We start from the raw sequence: 15,153 nt of genomic DNA on the forward strand, positions 1-15,153 counted from the left end.
AGTATATCCTCAGTTTCTTAACATAAAACTCATTGTTGCAGCAAGTGGAGCAGCACAAATGTAATCCCCTTAAAGTGATGTTAACTAATGTAAGTTTATTAGCCGCAACCAACCAACCCGGTGACATAATGCTCTGAAACGACTCCCATCAGTTCATCTGCACGTAGCTGGATTTGAGCAGACAGTCCGTCTCTGAACACCTCAGACTTCATTCGGCTGCTTCTGTCCTGTGTCACATCATCAATAAACACTAGTGTCCCAGTGCCACACGCTCAAACCATCACACTGTTTTACAAATGATGTGATTTGGATCGTGAGCTGTTCCACACCTTCTCCATACGTTTTTCTTGCCATCATTTTGGTCGAGGTTGATCTTGGTTTCATCTGTACAAAGAATGTTTTTCCAGTACTGTGCTGGCTTTATTAGATGTTTCTAGCAAAGTCCAATCTAGGCTTTCTATTCTTGAGGCTTATGAGTGTCTTCCCCTTTGCAGTGAATCCTCTGTATTTACTTTCTAGCATTACTAGATATGCTTACCTCCCGGAAAGTGTTGTTCATTTTTATGGCTTTTAGGGGTCAGGGATTTTATGGCTTCATCCACCACAACTGTGTTCCGTGGACGTCCAAGTCTTTTTGCATTACTGAATTCACCAGTGCTTTCTTTCTTTCTCAGCATGTACCAAAATGCAGATTTTCCCACTCCTACTGTTGTAACAATTTCTTTAATTGTATAAACAGTACATTTTACTATTGCAATGTAATGTTTATAAGGTTGGGGGAACCTGCAGTCAGCTGAGACTGAGGAAGTCACTTGATGAAACATTTCTTCCACTGAAAATGCTACATCCAGATTAACAGAATCAACCTTTTGGGATTTGGATGAAAAAACTGTTTTAAATGCTCCCAACTGTGGGTCACCACATGTACATGCCCAAGTTGTGACAGGGTTGCCCCGAGCAAATGACGTACTGCCAGACCCCGTAAATTTTACCTTGGTAGTCATCAGTGACAGCTTGGAGACTGGGGCCTCAGGACTCCAACAACTGGAACAACTGGACTCCAGCCAGACTCATCAGTAATCTTTTATGGTGTTCTCTGCTGGGGCAGCAGTATCTCCACTGGGTAAGGGAAGAAACTGAACAGGCTGATCAAGAAGGCCAGCTCTGTTCTGGCATGTCCTCTTGACCCAGTGGAAGGATTCAGTGACAAGACGATGCCACTGAGCTGTCATCCCCATTAGACAACACCTCCCACCCCTTGCAGGTAACCCTGACAGCACGGGGTGTGAGTGACGGTGCACCCACAGTGTGCAAATTGTACCAAACTGCAAAATACTTAGCTATGCCTCTAATGAAACCTCTGTTTGCTCTGTTTCACTTCTGCAACATCAGTCTTTCCCCAGGTAATACCCATATGTTGATTCATGGTTTTCATCAGTTTTCAGACTACTGCAGCATATTTTAAAAGGGGTTATGTGCTGCAAAAGACAAAAAAAAAAGAGTTATTCTTCTGTATTCAATCCTCAGATACTGCTGTGATGCTTACACCTATGACTAAGTCCCACTTTGCTAGGTGCACTTGTTCAACTTTTCATTAAATCAAATATCTGATCAGTCGATCACATGGTAGCAACTTAGTGGATTTAGGCATGTAGACATGGTCAAGATGATCTGCTGAAGTTCAAACCAAGCATCAGAATGTAGAAGAAAGGGGATTTAAGTGACTTTGGCCAAGACATGGATGGTTCTGCCAGACAGGGTAGTCTGAGTATTTCAGAAACTATTAATCTGCTGGGATTTTCCCAAACAAATTTATAGTACAAAAAAGTACCATAAAATATTCAGTGAGCAGCAGTTCTTTGGTCAAAGAAGAGGTCAGAGGAGAATAGCCAAACTGCTTTGAGCTGATAGAATAGCAACAGTTATTCAAATAACTACTCAACCGAATTGCAACCAAGGTATGCAGAAGAGCATGTCAAACCTTGATGTTGATGAGCTACAGCAGCAAAACAACTGCTGCTTCTATCAGCAAAAGACAGAAAAAAAAATGAGGCTTTTAGTTGCAAACTGAACAACAGAAAAACAGAAAAACAGAAAAACTGGGTTGAGTGAATTTCTGCTGCAACATTCAGATGGTAGTGTCAGAATTTAATGTAAACAGCACGGCAAACTGATCTCACCTGATATCCCAAATCAACAGTTCAGGCTGCTGCTGGTGTAATGATGTGGTGGTATTTCTGTGCTACACTTTGAGCGCCTTAAATTATCTTTAACACCACAGCCCACTTGAGTATTATGGCGGACCATGTCCATCCCTTCATGACCCCAGTGTACCTATCTTCTGATGGCTCCTTCTAGATTAATAATGCAAAGAAACTGAATGTTTTCAAAATACACTTCTCAACCCATCTGCCTTCTCTCTAGGTCCTGAGCACTAAAGACACAAGTATTGCTAGAGACTTTGGTAGAGATTTGGATTCTGGGAAAGTTCTTAACTCCTGTTGACTGTAGAAATTGATTGACTCAGGTGGCAGAGTAGGTTTCCCACTAATTGGAACTTCAGTGGCTCATTTCCAAATCCTCCTGTGCTTATAGATGAATGAGACGTACAAAGTGCTAAAACTGAGTACAAAAGTGTTATGTAAGTACCAGTTCATTTTACCAAAGACTTGATTTTAAAAGGAAGAAAAAAAATCAGGTTAATAGTTTTACTTAAGTTGCTATATAGAGGAGTTGTCCATTAAAATGCAACAAAGACCAGTGTAGGTGAAGCAAATGTATAGCGGTACCTCTTTTAAACAGTTTTGAAGCAACCTGTTTGCTCTGAGTTTCAAATATCAAAGAGTAGATTTACTGAGCCATAATCAGCTGTTAACAGGAGAATTTCAGATATTGCATGCTGTAATGATTAAATGCAGAGTGGTGTATACATTCAACTTTCAACCCTTTAAAGGCAAATTTATCTTACATGATGCATACGATTTGAGACTTCTACATAATCAGTGTAGACCTCCAAAACTGTAGGTAACAAATAAGTGAAAAATGAAAACAAATATATGCAAATTAAAATTTCATTTCTTAAGAAATTGTCACAAGGATCCTCAAAAACTCAATTTTCCAAAAAATAAAAATAAAAAAATCACGATTTGGGCTTTAAAGGTTTACATATCCTAAACAAGGCAGTCTGAGAGTGAACTGCATTGGAGTGAGGTCTTCTTTAAGATGAGGCCTGATTACACAAGTCTGCAAAAGAAAATAAAAATGATATTTTAGGGTGCTGAATCTAAAAATGATCTCAATTTCCATCACATACAGTGTTTTTGCAAATCATGAGGAGTTTACATTAAAAAAAATCACAACAGCAATGAAAAAAATCAATATTTTATTACAATTAACTAATTTTGCATAATTTTTCTGAGATTCCTTACCACTGAACAAAATAAATCTGTTGGGATGTCTTGAAGAATGGGACATGGACCATCTGAGCTCCTCACACCGCGAACTCACAGTATCCGCCCCCTTCTCAATTCCTCACATTTTTTATTCTCTTGCTCTTAGAAATCGTTACTGGATATGGTTTTTTGACTCAAGTATAGGATACCAGATTTTTGGAATTTTAAAAATATTTTTCCCAGTTTCAGAGAGTAAAAATCTATAACAAACAGTCAAAAAATCCTGTGCAGTTTTTTGGTTGCAGACCTGTATTATTCATGACGACATATGTGAGGAGAATTTAAAAAAATCAATTCTGGATTTAAATTTTGTTTCATACAGCGAGTTAAAAATGTTTTCTCTTATTATTATTATTATTTTCTAACAGCAGGTTGTAAATTTTGATTAGTCACAGGTTAAGGAAGTTTCTATACTGATTTCTTTGAATTCACATTTTCTGATTCTAATGTGTATTCTGGTAAAAAAAAAAACATTATGCACACAATTTGTCATCATTTTTGTGCATATTCTAACATTTGTGAGTATTTAAAGGATTATATAAAAAATTTCAGCTGTAATGCATGTAAGAATGAATACACTTTTACATTTTGATTTACAAAGTCATTAATTTGAGTACACAATCAGACATTATTAAGCACATAAATACATTTGAGGGTGCACACATGGAGTGACAGTTTCACAGCTCAACAAAAACATGCAACATATTTGGCCACAGATTTAATTTTCTCACATCTCTTTGGCCAACTGCTCTCCCAGTTGTTGGAATGTTAAGAATATTAAGAAAAACATACAATTTACATACAATTTAGTCTGTCCTGAGAGAGAACTACTAGCAAGCTTCGACGTGCTAACAACAATTAAACTAATAGCTACTAGCTACTAGCCATAGCTGCTAGCATGGCTGTTAGAAGCTTTTGGTGCTGTTGGTATGCCGTCGGGAGCGTGGGGGCGCCACTTTGCTGTTGTTGTTGTGTTTGCTGCAGTTTTCCTTTCCATCTGTTGAAGTGCTGCTGTCAATGATATAGCTCTTGCCCTGCTCTTCTTTCATGAACAGCTCTACCAATAAAATCTTCTCCTTGTGCATCTGCAGGCTGATATCTTTTGGGATGTCTGGGATTAGCCAGTCAACAATGTCATTCATGAGCATCACAACGTTCTGTCAGAAATAAATGAAAGAAATGGGACAACTCAGCAATTTTTCTTCTGGTAAAAACAAAAAAATAATCTCAGAACTTCCACAGTCTGAATCCCCAACATCCCGTAGGTCACATGCTTTTATGTTTTTCTAAAATTTTCAACCGTTTGGCATATATAGTTCATTTTAAATCAATTCAGTTCAATTTTATTTATATTGTGCCAAATTACAACAGCACCAAGGCACTTTATAGTGTAAGATAAGAATCCTACTATAATAAAGAGAAAACCCCAGCAATCAGACAACTCCCTATAAGCAAGCAGTTAGTGACAGCAGGAAGGAAAAACTATCTTTTAACAGGAAGAAACCTCTGGCAGAACCAGGCTCAGGGAGCAGCAGCCATCTTTCAAAACCCGTGAGGGTGAGGGAAAGAACAGAGAGCAGAGTGAGATAGGACAAAAGGTTTCAATGGTTTTGGCCTTGACTAACCATACTAAAATTCCTTATACACTATATGGACAAACATATTAACTGGAGCGTTCCAAAGCTCCTCTGGCACTAACACAAACACAAAACTGTGCACCAAGAGATTCAGTAAGTTTCCATGGCTGAGCAACTCCTGTGGGTGTAATGTGTTGGTGTCTCAGTACTTTTGTCTATCTAGTGTTTGATATTCAACTGTGCAACAAGTAGAAAGGGGCTGCAGACCTCCACGGTTGTAACACATCCCTGTATCTGCATACCAAGTGGTTAAATAAGAACATTTGTGCCAGACGCTGCAGGAGAGCAGTTACAGACCACCAGAAAGTGGGATTTTATTTCAACTCAAGGACAAAAAAAAGTATTAATTTTTGGAAAATGGAAAACTGCAGAAGACCTTCAGTAGAGGTTTATCATTAGGGATTTATAGGAGGGCAGCACAGTGGTACAGGAGGTATCAGTCACCTCACAAAAATCAGGTTCCTGTATGTTCTCCCTGTCTCCTTGAACTGCCAGTTTGAGTAGACTTGACTTTACTTTTCAGCTACAAGTAAGTTCCTGTCCATGGACTATGTGATCATTTTCTCAATTTCTGGTTGTTCTACTCAACTGTGATGTTTTATGTTGGCTGTTATAATGATATGTAGGTTGTTCTGACCAGACCCTACATCAGAATCATAGTTCAGCACCTCTCTTTAAAAAGTATGTGATAATTCAATAAAATAAATTCATACGAACATTACTAGTAATTGCTTTATGTATTACCTACCTGGAAAACAATAACAAAAGCCAGACGGACAGCCAGCACTGCCCAGAATTCCTTGGATAGCTCATATGGTGTGTTTGACCAAGGTGGTTCTCTGTAGTCTTTATACCTTAGTGACAAAAAAACAGGTATCACATTTGGTCACAATTTAACACTCAATTTTGAGAAGAAATTTCTGGCAAAACCAGGCCAGTACATATAATCTATCTAAATGATTAGATAGGGATAATTTAGAACGTAGTGCAATCTCCCAGATGTTCCCCTCAACATGTGTTTAACAAACCAGAAACTCCCTGACAGTGTTACGTCCCAGCAAGGCCTGCTGTGATTTTGACCCTCTATCGGTGTGTTGCCATCTCTCCTGCCATAGGTGCCACCCTTTTTCTATGGCTGTCTGTACACAGCAATTAAGCTAGAGGACTTAAAGCCAGAGAAAGAAAGAATAATCCAACATTTTTTTTCCATTAGCGTTAGCATTGTCAGCACAGTTCTATACCAGCTATATTATTTCTTATATACTTATTGCTTTTCTGTGTCATGAAAGTGTCTTTTTTAACTTGCTAAATCACCATGGTAACTTCTGCGGGACACACAAACTTATCTCAAACTTAACATGTTGGTATTTGAATTCCGCTTGCTGTCTTTGTATATAGTTTTGGTTGCATGTTTCTATGGTTTACACTTCCACTGCCAGCTTTGTATCCTTGGTCTCTGTTAAGCGTCAGTCCTTAGTGTTTCCTTGCTTTTCTTTCCTCTTTCTGTGCCGACAGCTTTGTCACCAGATTCTTTTTCGTTTTAGTAATATGGTAAATGGACTTGTTATATAGCACTTTTCCAGTCTAGTTTAGCAATTAAAGTGCGTTTTACTAAAAGCTTATTTGATGATGATTTTCTCTAAGGCTAAGTGCCTTATCTAACATTCACATACACTCACATTGGATGCATTGAGGCTCAGTACCTTGTCTGGGGATGCTTCAGCATGCAGACAAGAGGAGTAATTGCAATGGATTGAAAAGCTTGTGCAAGGATTACAGAATGGCACATCTCTGGGCTTAAGAGTTTATTTATTGAAATAAATAAAGACCAAAATAGCTTCCTTCATTGTAAAGCACTGTACTCATTTGCATTTTATTTTGAAGTCATTGTCAACAATGACTCAATTAATAACCTGAATGCTGGAGGCACTGATTCACAAATGATTTAAAAATCATCTAAAATCACTGATTTTCTTTTTACTCACAAATAGGTTTTTAAAGAAGCATAATAATAACTAAACTTTTAGAAATACCTATTTCAAAAAGTTTTTACATTTATTGAAATGTTATGACAGTTGTAACCTGAGAATAATTTCCTACCTGCATATTACAACAGGGTAGCTAAAGTGTGATCGATCCATTGGTTCTTTGCCATCCTGGAAGTGGCTGACATTAAAATAAGACAGTGTATGGTTGACAAATCCATGCATGGAGCCATCAGGACTGTACATGTACTGGTAAACCATCCGAGGGATGAAGTCTGACGTGAAGGAGATAACGAATGCCTGGAGCAGGGACAGAGGTTTGGACATTAGAGAGAGAAAAAGAAGTGTGGCAAATGGAAACAAATATGAACTATGTGAACTATAACTACACACAGGTTTAAGTATACAACCAACTGGAATGTTGTAGCTGCAATACCAGCGATACTGCTTTATTTCTTTATTTAAAAAGATAAAAGTAATGTTTCCTTTTGAGTATGCACTTGGCATCGAGCAAAACATAGTTTTATCTTTTGATAGGGCGAAAACTCCATTAAGCTGGAAATGCAGAAAGACAGGCCAAAAAGAAGAATAAAAAACACAATCTACAAAAGAGATAAGATGATATAAGCACCATATAGCCAGCACGTGAGTGAATATTAGTTTAATGTGTATAGTTCATAAAATCAATCAAATCTGAGAACATTTCTTACCTGATCCTCCCAGAACTAAGTGATTGTTTTAAAATAATAATAAAATAATAAAACTTATCTATTGAAACCAAATTTTTACATTTATACGATGAAAACTGAGTTACAAGCCCTCATACGGTAAAATGGTTGGCTTTTAAGTCAATTTTTTAAAATAGTTTTTAAGCCCTCATACTGTAACTTCATAACTAGGCAGATAAGATAATTTTTCATGAATGAAAAACACATGCAAACTTTGGTAAATTAATTTTACACCAATTCCAGGTGTCACAATTTCTAAAACTCTAAAGCAAAAAATTTCATTTAATTTTTCATTTCTTTTCTAAAAATTTTTTTTTACTATGACCAAATTTGAGCATCAATATCAACATCTCTATATCCCATCATCATATTTCTTTGTTCTGTTGGAGCTGAGTGCTGCAGAGTGTGAGGAACCTGACATCCCTATGAAAAGGCAAAATATTTTGAAAAAAAATGGGCATAGAGGTAAAATATGGGATCTTGGTGCAAAAGATGAGCACAGAAACATTTTGAATCTGCAACTATTAACTCATTAAAACATATCTGCATACATAAGGAGCTCGTGGCAGTGTGTGAGGTTGATATAGTCCGGGTACACCTACATATTACACCTACAGGAGATGACCACTGAAACCAATGCCATTAAGGTCCCAGCACATAGTTTGTGTGTAGATGTTAATGTCAGAGGAGGTTTGGATCTCTGCAGCTACTAAATCAGATGAGTGTTGGCAACTGTTATTCACTGTGCACCTCAGCAATCGGCAAACAACTCTGCAGCACTGGTACTTAGATATCACTTTCCTACTCAACTGAGCACTAAAAGTAGTCAATCAATCCCACATTCACCAGCTCTCTCTCTCTCTCTCTCTCTCTCACACACACACACATACTGAAGTGGGCAACCTGGGGTTCAACACCTCAATTTAATTTCAATTCACTTTGCTATCTCAGGACGTTTATATCATAAAGCTGCTACTATATTAGAGAGAGAGAAGCTCAAGAGGAGACTGGCAGAAAAGGCCCAGAGAGTGGTCTTGAACTGTCATGAGCAGTTGGGGTGAGTGGAAACAAAGACAGGAAAGCACTAAGTGTGATGCCATCATGTCATCATGGACCACAATCTCTAAGGAATTTTTCCAGCAACTTGTTGAATTTATACCATGAAGGATTAAGACAGCTGAAGTCAAAAGAGTTTCTAACCCAAGGGTGGGCAACTCCAGGTCTCAAGGGCTGGTGTCCTGCAGATTTTAGATGTGTCCTTGATCCAACACAGCTGATATAAATTGGTAAATTACCTCCTCAACATGTCCTGAAGTTCTCCAGAGGCCTGGTAACAAACTAATCATGTGATTCAGGTGTGTTGACCCAGGGTGTTATTTAAAACCTGCAGGACACCAGCCCTCGAGGCCTGGAGTTGCCCACCCCTGGTCCAACCTCTTACTAGTAAACTAATCAAGTGTCCTGTGTGTGAATGTTTGCATAATCCGTCCATGGAAGGAAACGCGTTTCATGGTACGTTTGCTGGCAGCATAGTAAGAGTTGTGGTTCTAATAATAAATACATTCTTTGTTGTGTAGTTTGTTTTTTGCAGGCTGGAGGATAATGGTCACTTTTCTTATCTTTGCAGAGTTAGCACCTGGGCTACCTTGCTTTGCAGCTCCTTGTTACTTAGAAAATGAGCTGCAAGCCTTTTTATTTGAATTGCTTATGTGGTATTATGTGATATTTAGCTAATGTAAAGGTGAGTTCTCTTTGCATGTATTATTATTATTATTATTATTATTATTATTAAAGGAAGTATGTTCAGGCCCTGGGTAAACTACATAAGTATGGGTACAGTTAAGGTGATGTCAGGTTATAGGAAGTGACCGAAGGAGCTTTTTTATGTAATTGTTTCACAATATATATCAAGTTTCTTACTCACCATATTTGAGGAATATGTGTGGGCCCTTTTTCCTGTTTTGTTATGTATACAATTTGTTTATGGATATGAACTTAGACAAAGTTTTTTACATTAATTTTAACACAAACATGATCGTGCATGTAGCATGTCAAAAGAATAAAACCAGCAGACATTACTTACGTTAATGATGACAGCAACTTTTGCTACCCCTCTCAGTATGTTGTACCATATTCCTGTACAATGAGAATATGTGTCAGCTAATGTTTTTCAGGTATAAGATTTCTCTTCTTATAATTAAACAAATATTATTTTCTCTTGTTATTGTGATCCTTCCTGAATAACATGCATTTTTAAACATGCCACAGTGTTTTAAATAGAACCCACCGATGTCTTTAGCTCTTGCTGCCACTGGTCTTCGCAGCTCTGTCACAAATTTCTTGGCATCAAGTCTTATTTCAATGATGTTGTTGAGCAGAGCAAAGAGTGGAGCCAGCGGGAAGGATGCCACAAACAATGTAACAAAACCAAACTGGATGACTGGACAAAGGAGCAAAGCAAAAAATCAGTACCAACATATCCCTTTACCTGTGCAAATATAAATGTACTGAAAATAGACACACAATTTAAATTTTTTTGTCTACTATCTCTACATAAACAAAACTGCATTGAATTAGAATATAGATTAACATGGAAATCCTCAAAACCTTGAAACCACAATAAGAATCAGTATAATCTCACAACTGATCCTTTAGTCGTGATTTAGACTTTTGAATGACACGCGGCCATCATTGTTTATAGAAAATTATCTTTGCACACAAGAAAACAGACTTGTGTTTTGCTTTGTTCATATCTAGTATTTAAGAACCAAAGTAGTGAAGGATATTTAGTGTGTAGTACTGACTCATTTCCATATATTCAGGAGTTAATCCACCAAATGGCTCCAGAAAATGGTCGGTTTCATATCTCGTCAACTTCTTCTGTCTCTCTTCTTCCTGAAAAGCTCCTTGCTTTGACCGAATGTATCGAATCAGTTTCTTCAGTTTGCTGAAAGACATGTGCACATATGAATACACAAATGCATATAGACGCATGCATATATAAACAATAATGGACACAGATCAATGGCATGTCGGTGCTGTACATTTGGAAGTAATAAGTTGTGTTCAATCATTTCATGTATAAGTAATAACTTGGACTACAGATGAGTTGTTTGATGGTTTGATGATCCTTCTCTACAGCTACAGTCAAAAGGAGTGTGTTTTTTGTGTTGCCACAGGCTGTCAATGCTAACCCCAGCCTTGGGTGTTATACGGTTTACTCAAATTGGCATTCTGGCTTCTGCTTTTTCTAGCTGAATTATGATGCCAGTGATTACATTCGAACAGAAAAAAGTTACATTATCTCCTCACAACATAACAGTGTTTGATATGCATATCAAAAGTTGTTATTACTAAATGTCAATATGTAGGAGTGTGCACAGAATTCAAGAGAATGGAATTCAGATAAGTATTTTTTTAAGTACTTCCTGAATATCGAGGAGTGATTATAGAAAGAAGATCTCATGCAATTACACTACAACAATGTGATGTGCAAGAGCAACAAACCAATATGAAGTGATCCTACTTACGGTATTCCAATCTCAAAAAGGTTGTTCTGGATAAGTTGCTTTCCCAACATGGTGATACTCAGCTGGATACACAGCTCCATCAGACAGCCTCCATGAGCACACTGTAAAACAATCCCACACTAAAGTCCACCACAGAAAAGAAGGAATTTTTAAAAGTACACCTAAAGCAAAAGGACAGGATTCTCCGTTCTTGTTGCAAAGACAGCAACAACTGCACTTTTTTTTACTGATTGTGTGGATATCTGGGCAAAAGGATGACCTGATACAGTATGCAAACACGACCTCTCTTGTCAAGACGACACAACAGCACTTGCACTCTTGCCATCACCACTTTCTACAAAGGCACTTTAGAGAGTGTCCTGACCAGCAACATCTCACACTGGTATGGCAGCAACTTTTCTTTAGACCTTCAGAGAATGGCACACTAGGAGAAATGTAAATATTTTCATTATAACACAACAGTGTGCAGAGCAGAATGACTTGCTCTACCTTGGGTCATGTAATCACAGGAAGGTTGGTTTGATCCTGCCTCCCTGTAGTCCTCCCGAGTCCATGAGTTGAAATATCTTTGGAGAATTTGCCCCAGTGTATCCATTAGAGTGTGTGATAAATACTGGAATGCCAATTTATTAATAATGTTGCACCAACTTCATTTTCTAAGTGACTTGGTCAAAACTAAGCAGATCTGATGAGGAAATGAGTAATGTGTAGGTGTAGATTTTACACTTGCATTTTTCTCTGGAAATAGCATTGTAATTCAGAAAAAGTGAGAGGAAAATGACTGATGATAACTAATATGCTTGTGATATAAAGGTGAATCTCCAGTTAGAAAGTGAAGCAGGCTGAATGTGGTCTTTAAGATTGTGTTAGTGCTTCTCTGGATAGTTCACATGATGTGCTGGAGTGCATTATTAGGAATTATTCCACCTTTTAAACCTCAAATCTGCATGTAACTGTGTGACTGAGGACCAGAAATGTGTCGGGGTGAGGACTAAGTGAAAAGCTACAGAACCAAAGCTTTGGTGAAAGTTGGGGCGCACACACACACACACACACACACACACACACACACACACACACACACACACACACACACACACACACATCAATCATGCATACTCATTCAATCGTTTAACCAATTCAGAATCAACAATTGTGATTTTCTTTGAGGCAAGACTGAAATACTAATCTAATATTATGCATTATATGTAATATTATATTGTCCCCTGGTATTAATAAAGTCTGATTCTGATTTTGACTCTGGTGAAGTCGTTTAGCTTAGGGCAACAATCTCTTTACCAGAAAACAGAAAGAACAAGCAGTTCAATAAAAATGTCATTATACTTCTAGAATGTGACTTAAAAATGTGTTTAGTATGAAAACTGGGAGAAAGTGCAGTAAAATAAAATGTATTTATTTTGTTTAAATTATCTTCAGAACAATTATACTCCAAGTCCAGTCTGAAATTATTATGAAAGCTTTTGTTTGAGGTTAATTTGTAAAAACACAAGGCTTACCTCTTCCATTCTGTAAGAGTCAAACACATATAGGTAGCTGCCTGGCCTGCCTACAAGTCTAAAATGAAAATGAATGGGAAACTGTTTAAAGTGTGAAGTATCAAATATTAAACTTTGTGCATAAACAGTAACTGATAAAAGAAAAAAAAAAAAAAGAAAAAAAAAAAACCTAAACAAAAACAATAAATTATGAGATTACTAACCTTCCCCTGAAGAAAGCAATGTAGATGATTGGGGAAAATGCATTAACAAACTTGAGAATGAAGGTCTTGAAGATGAGTCTCTCCTCAAAACTCTTGTCAGTTTTAGGAGCCTCTATAAGGGAACAGAAAAGTTATTATTATTATTATTTTCTTTTTCTTTTTGACAGTTACTTCTAAACACTGGAACAAAATAAAACAACAACATGTCTCAAAACAGTTGAGATGGGGCCATGTTCACCACTATGTGGCATCCCCTCTTCTTTTAAAAACATCTTTCATTTCTAAACATGTGGGAGGAGATCTGTTGCTGGTCCTTTGGGAGAGGAATGTTGTTTCATTCTTGTCTGATCAACAAGATCAGGCTTTAAACAGTCCTGGGTCTTTTTTTATATATATATTCCTGATTTCATGATACTGAAATGTTTTTATTTGTTGAAAGGTCTGGGCTGCAGGCAGCCCAGTTCCCAGACTCTTCTATTACAAAGCCATGCTTTTGAATGGAGTGCTGATAAAAAAAAAAGTCACATGCTTTCTATCCTCTTAAGTCAGGAGGTTGCAGCATTTTTCAAGAACAATTTCAAATTTGGATTCATATGACCACAAAGTAGTTTCCCACGTTGTCTCAGTCCATTTATTTTAACACCTGTCTGACAGTTGCATGGGCCAAACCATGGAGATGAGTGACCAAGGGGGTGTAGACCACTCCTGTGTAAGGAAGCACCCAATCATGTGCGGTCCCAGGCCTATACCGAGTTACCTGTCACCACAAGCCCCCTAAGCCCCACATCTCAAAACGGTAAGGCAGCACCCACCCCAACCATCCACTACCACAAAACAGCAGCTGCAAATCAGTCTAGATTCTAGCTACACTTTAAACCCAGATGTTCCTTTAACTAAACCTTTAGAGTGGTCATTACCAGCAGTGTTGGGGAGTAACGGAATACATGTACCGCCGTTACGTATTTAAAATACAAAATATGAGTAACTGTATTCCGTTACAGGTACCGTTTAAAAAGGTGGTATTTAGAATACAGTTACTTTGTTGAAATAAATGGATTACACGGCGGTACTTTCCTGTTTCATATTGTCGCGGGTCAGGACTGTTTGGGTTTTGTTTGACAGCTACGTTCTGTTGCTCCAGGCGGTATCGTTGTGGTTGCCATGGTTGCAGGGTGACGCTCTCGCTCTGCGTGTTTCCTGGGTGCGAGAGCGCTTTTTTTTGTTGTTGTTGTGCTAAGCTAATAGGCAGAATGCAGAATGTAGCTTCATGGGCAGTGTAGTCCGTGCTGTAGGGAGAATGGACTGCCATACTCGTTATGTGTCTGTGAACGCGAGGTGGGAGAAAAAGGAGAGTCGAAAAGTACGAGCTGTCATCGAGCAAAAACGGGAGCTGGAAGCATGTAAATATAATAATAACCACTGCAGCCAAGAAGAGTGCCTGAAGAGCCCAGTTGTAAGTAAGCTATTAAAACTCGACTGTATGCTTTGTTCGTGTTTTCCTCCGAAACAATAAGTTCCGTTGGAGCAGCCTTTCAACGCCTCTCTCTGTCTCTCGCAAGCAGAGTTGACCCAGAACAAAAAAGTAAAGCTATTTTTCGGCTATGAGCCCGACAAGGAACCCGTATTAGTCAGAGGTCCCTTTACTACGGTTCGGAGCCGCGGACCTTCAGTAATAGTAATAAATCACACAGCAATAGTACATTCATGTAGTTGTAAAATGCATGATAATATGTTAAGTAATCCAAAGTATTCAGAATACGTAACGTAACGGAATACGTTACAGAATACATTTTGGGACATGTATTCTGTATTCTGTAATGGAATACATTTTAAAAGTAACCTTCCCAACACTGATTACCAGTACTTATTGTTTCATGTTTTGCAAAAACATGATGCTAGCTATGTCCCAATTCAAAGGCACATCCTTCGGATGACCCAGCCTTCGCGGTCTACGTGAACTGGGACATACCTGGTGATTCACAGTTTAGCCATAACATTAGCATTTAGATGAGGGTTTCTACCATTTCATTTTAGCTCTGTGCTTGCATGTGTTTGGGATTCTACATAACTGATTACTGGATATGGTAAATTACCAGTTCGC

General features: G+C 38.0%; 1 protein-coding gene across 1 annotated transcript in view; it reads right to left on the minus strand.

Moving 5' to 3' along the window:
* Window positions 1-3,114: 3,114 nt before the first annotated feature.
* The window catches only part of ano1b (anoctamin 1, calcium activated chloride channel b), a 37,276-nt gene continuing 25,237 nt past the window's right edge, over window positions 3,115-15,153 (minus strand). Inside the window, exons 16-24 of the mRNA XM_085164718.1 lie at window positions 13,053-13,164; window positions 12,850-12,907; window positions 11,333-11,433; window positions 10,607-10,749; window positions 10,090-10,242; window positions 9,886-9,938; window positions 7,190-7,374; window positions 5,838-5,943; window positions 3,115-4,609 (exon numbers count right to left, since the gene is read on the minus strand). Of these exons, the coding sequence (XP_085020844.1) occupies window positions 4,358-4,609; window positions 5,838-5,943; window positions 7,190-7,374; window positions 9,886-9,938; window positions 10,090-10,242; window positions 10,607-10,749; window positions 11,333-11,433; window positions 12,850-12,907; window positions 13,053-13,164 (1,163 nt within the window). The 3' untranslated portion in view covers window positions 3,115-4,357. The remainder of the gene's footprint in view (window positions 4,610-5,837; window positions 5,944-7,189; window positions 7,375-9,885; window positions 9,939-10,089; window positions 10,243-10,606; window positions 10,750-11,332; window positions 11,434-12,849; window positions 12,908-13,052; window positions 13,165-15,153) is intronic.

The sequence above is a fragment of the Neolamprologus multifasciatus genome, chromosome 7, assembly GCF_963576455.1.
Source record: "Neolamprologus multifasciatus chromosome 7, fNeoMul1.2, whole genome shotgun sequence".
Taxonomy (NCBI): Eukaryota; Metazoa; Chordata; class Actinopteri; order Cichliformes; family Cichlidae; genus Neolamprologus; species Neolamprologus multifasciatus.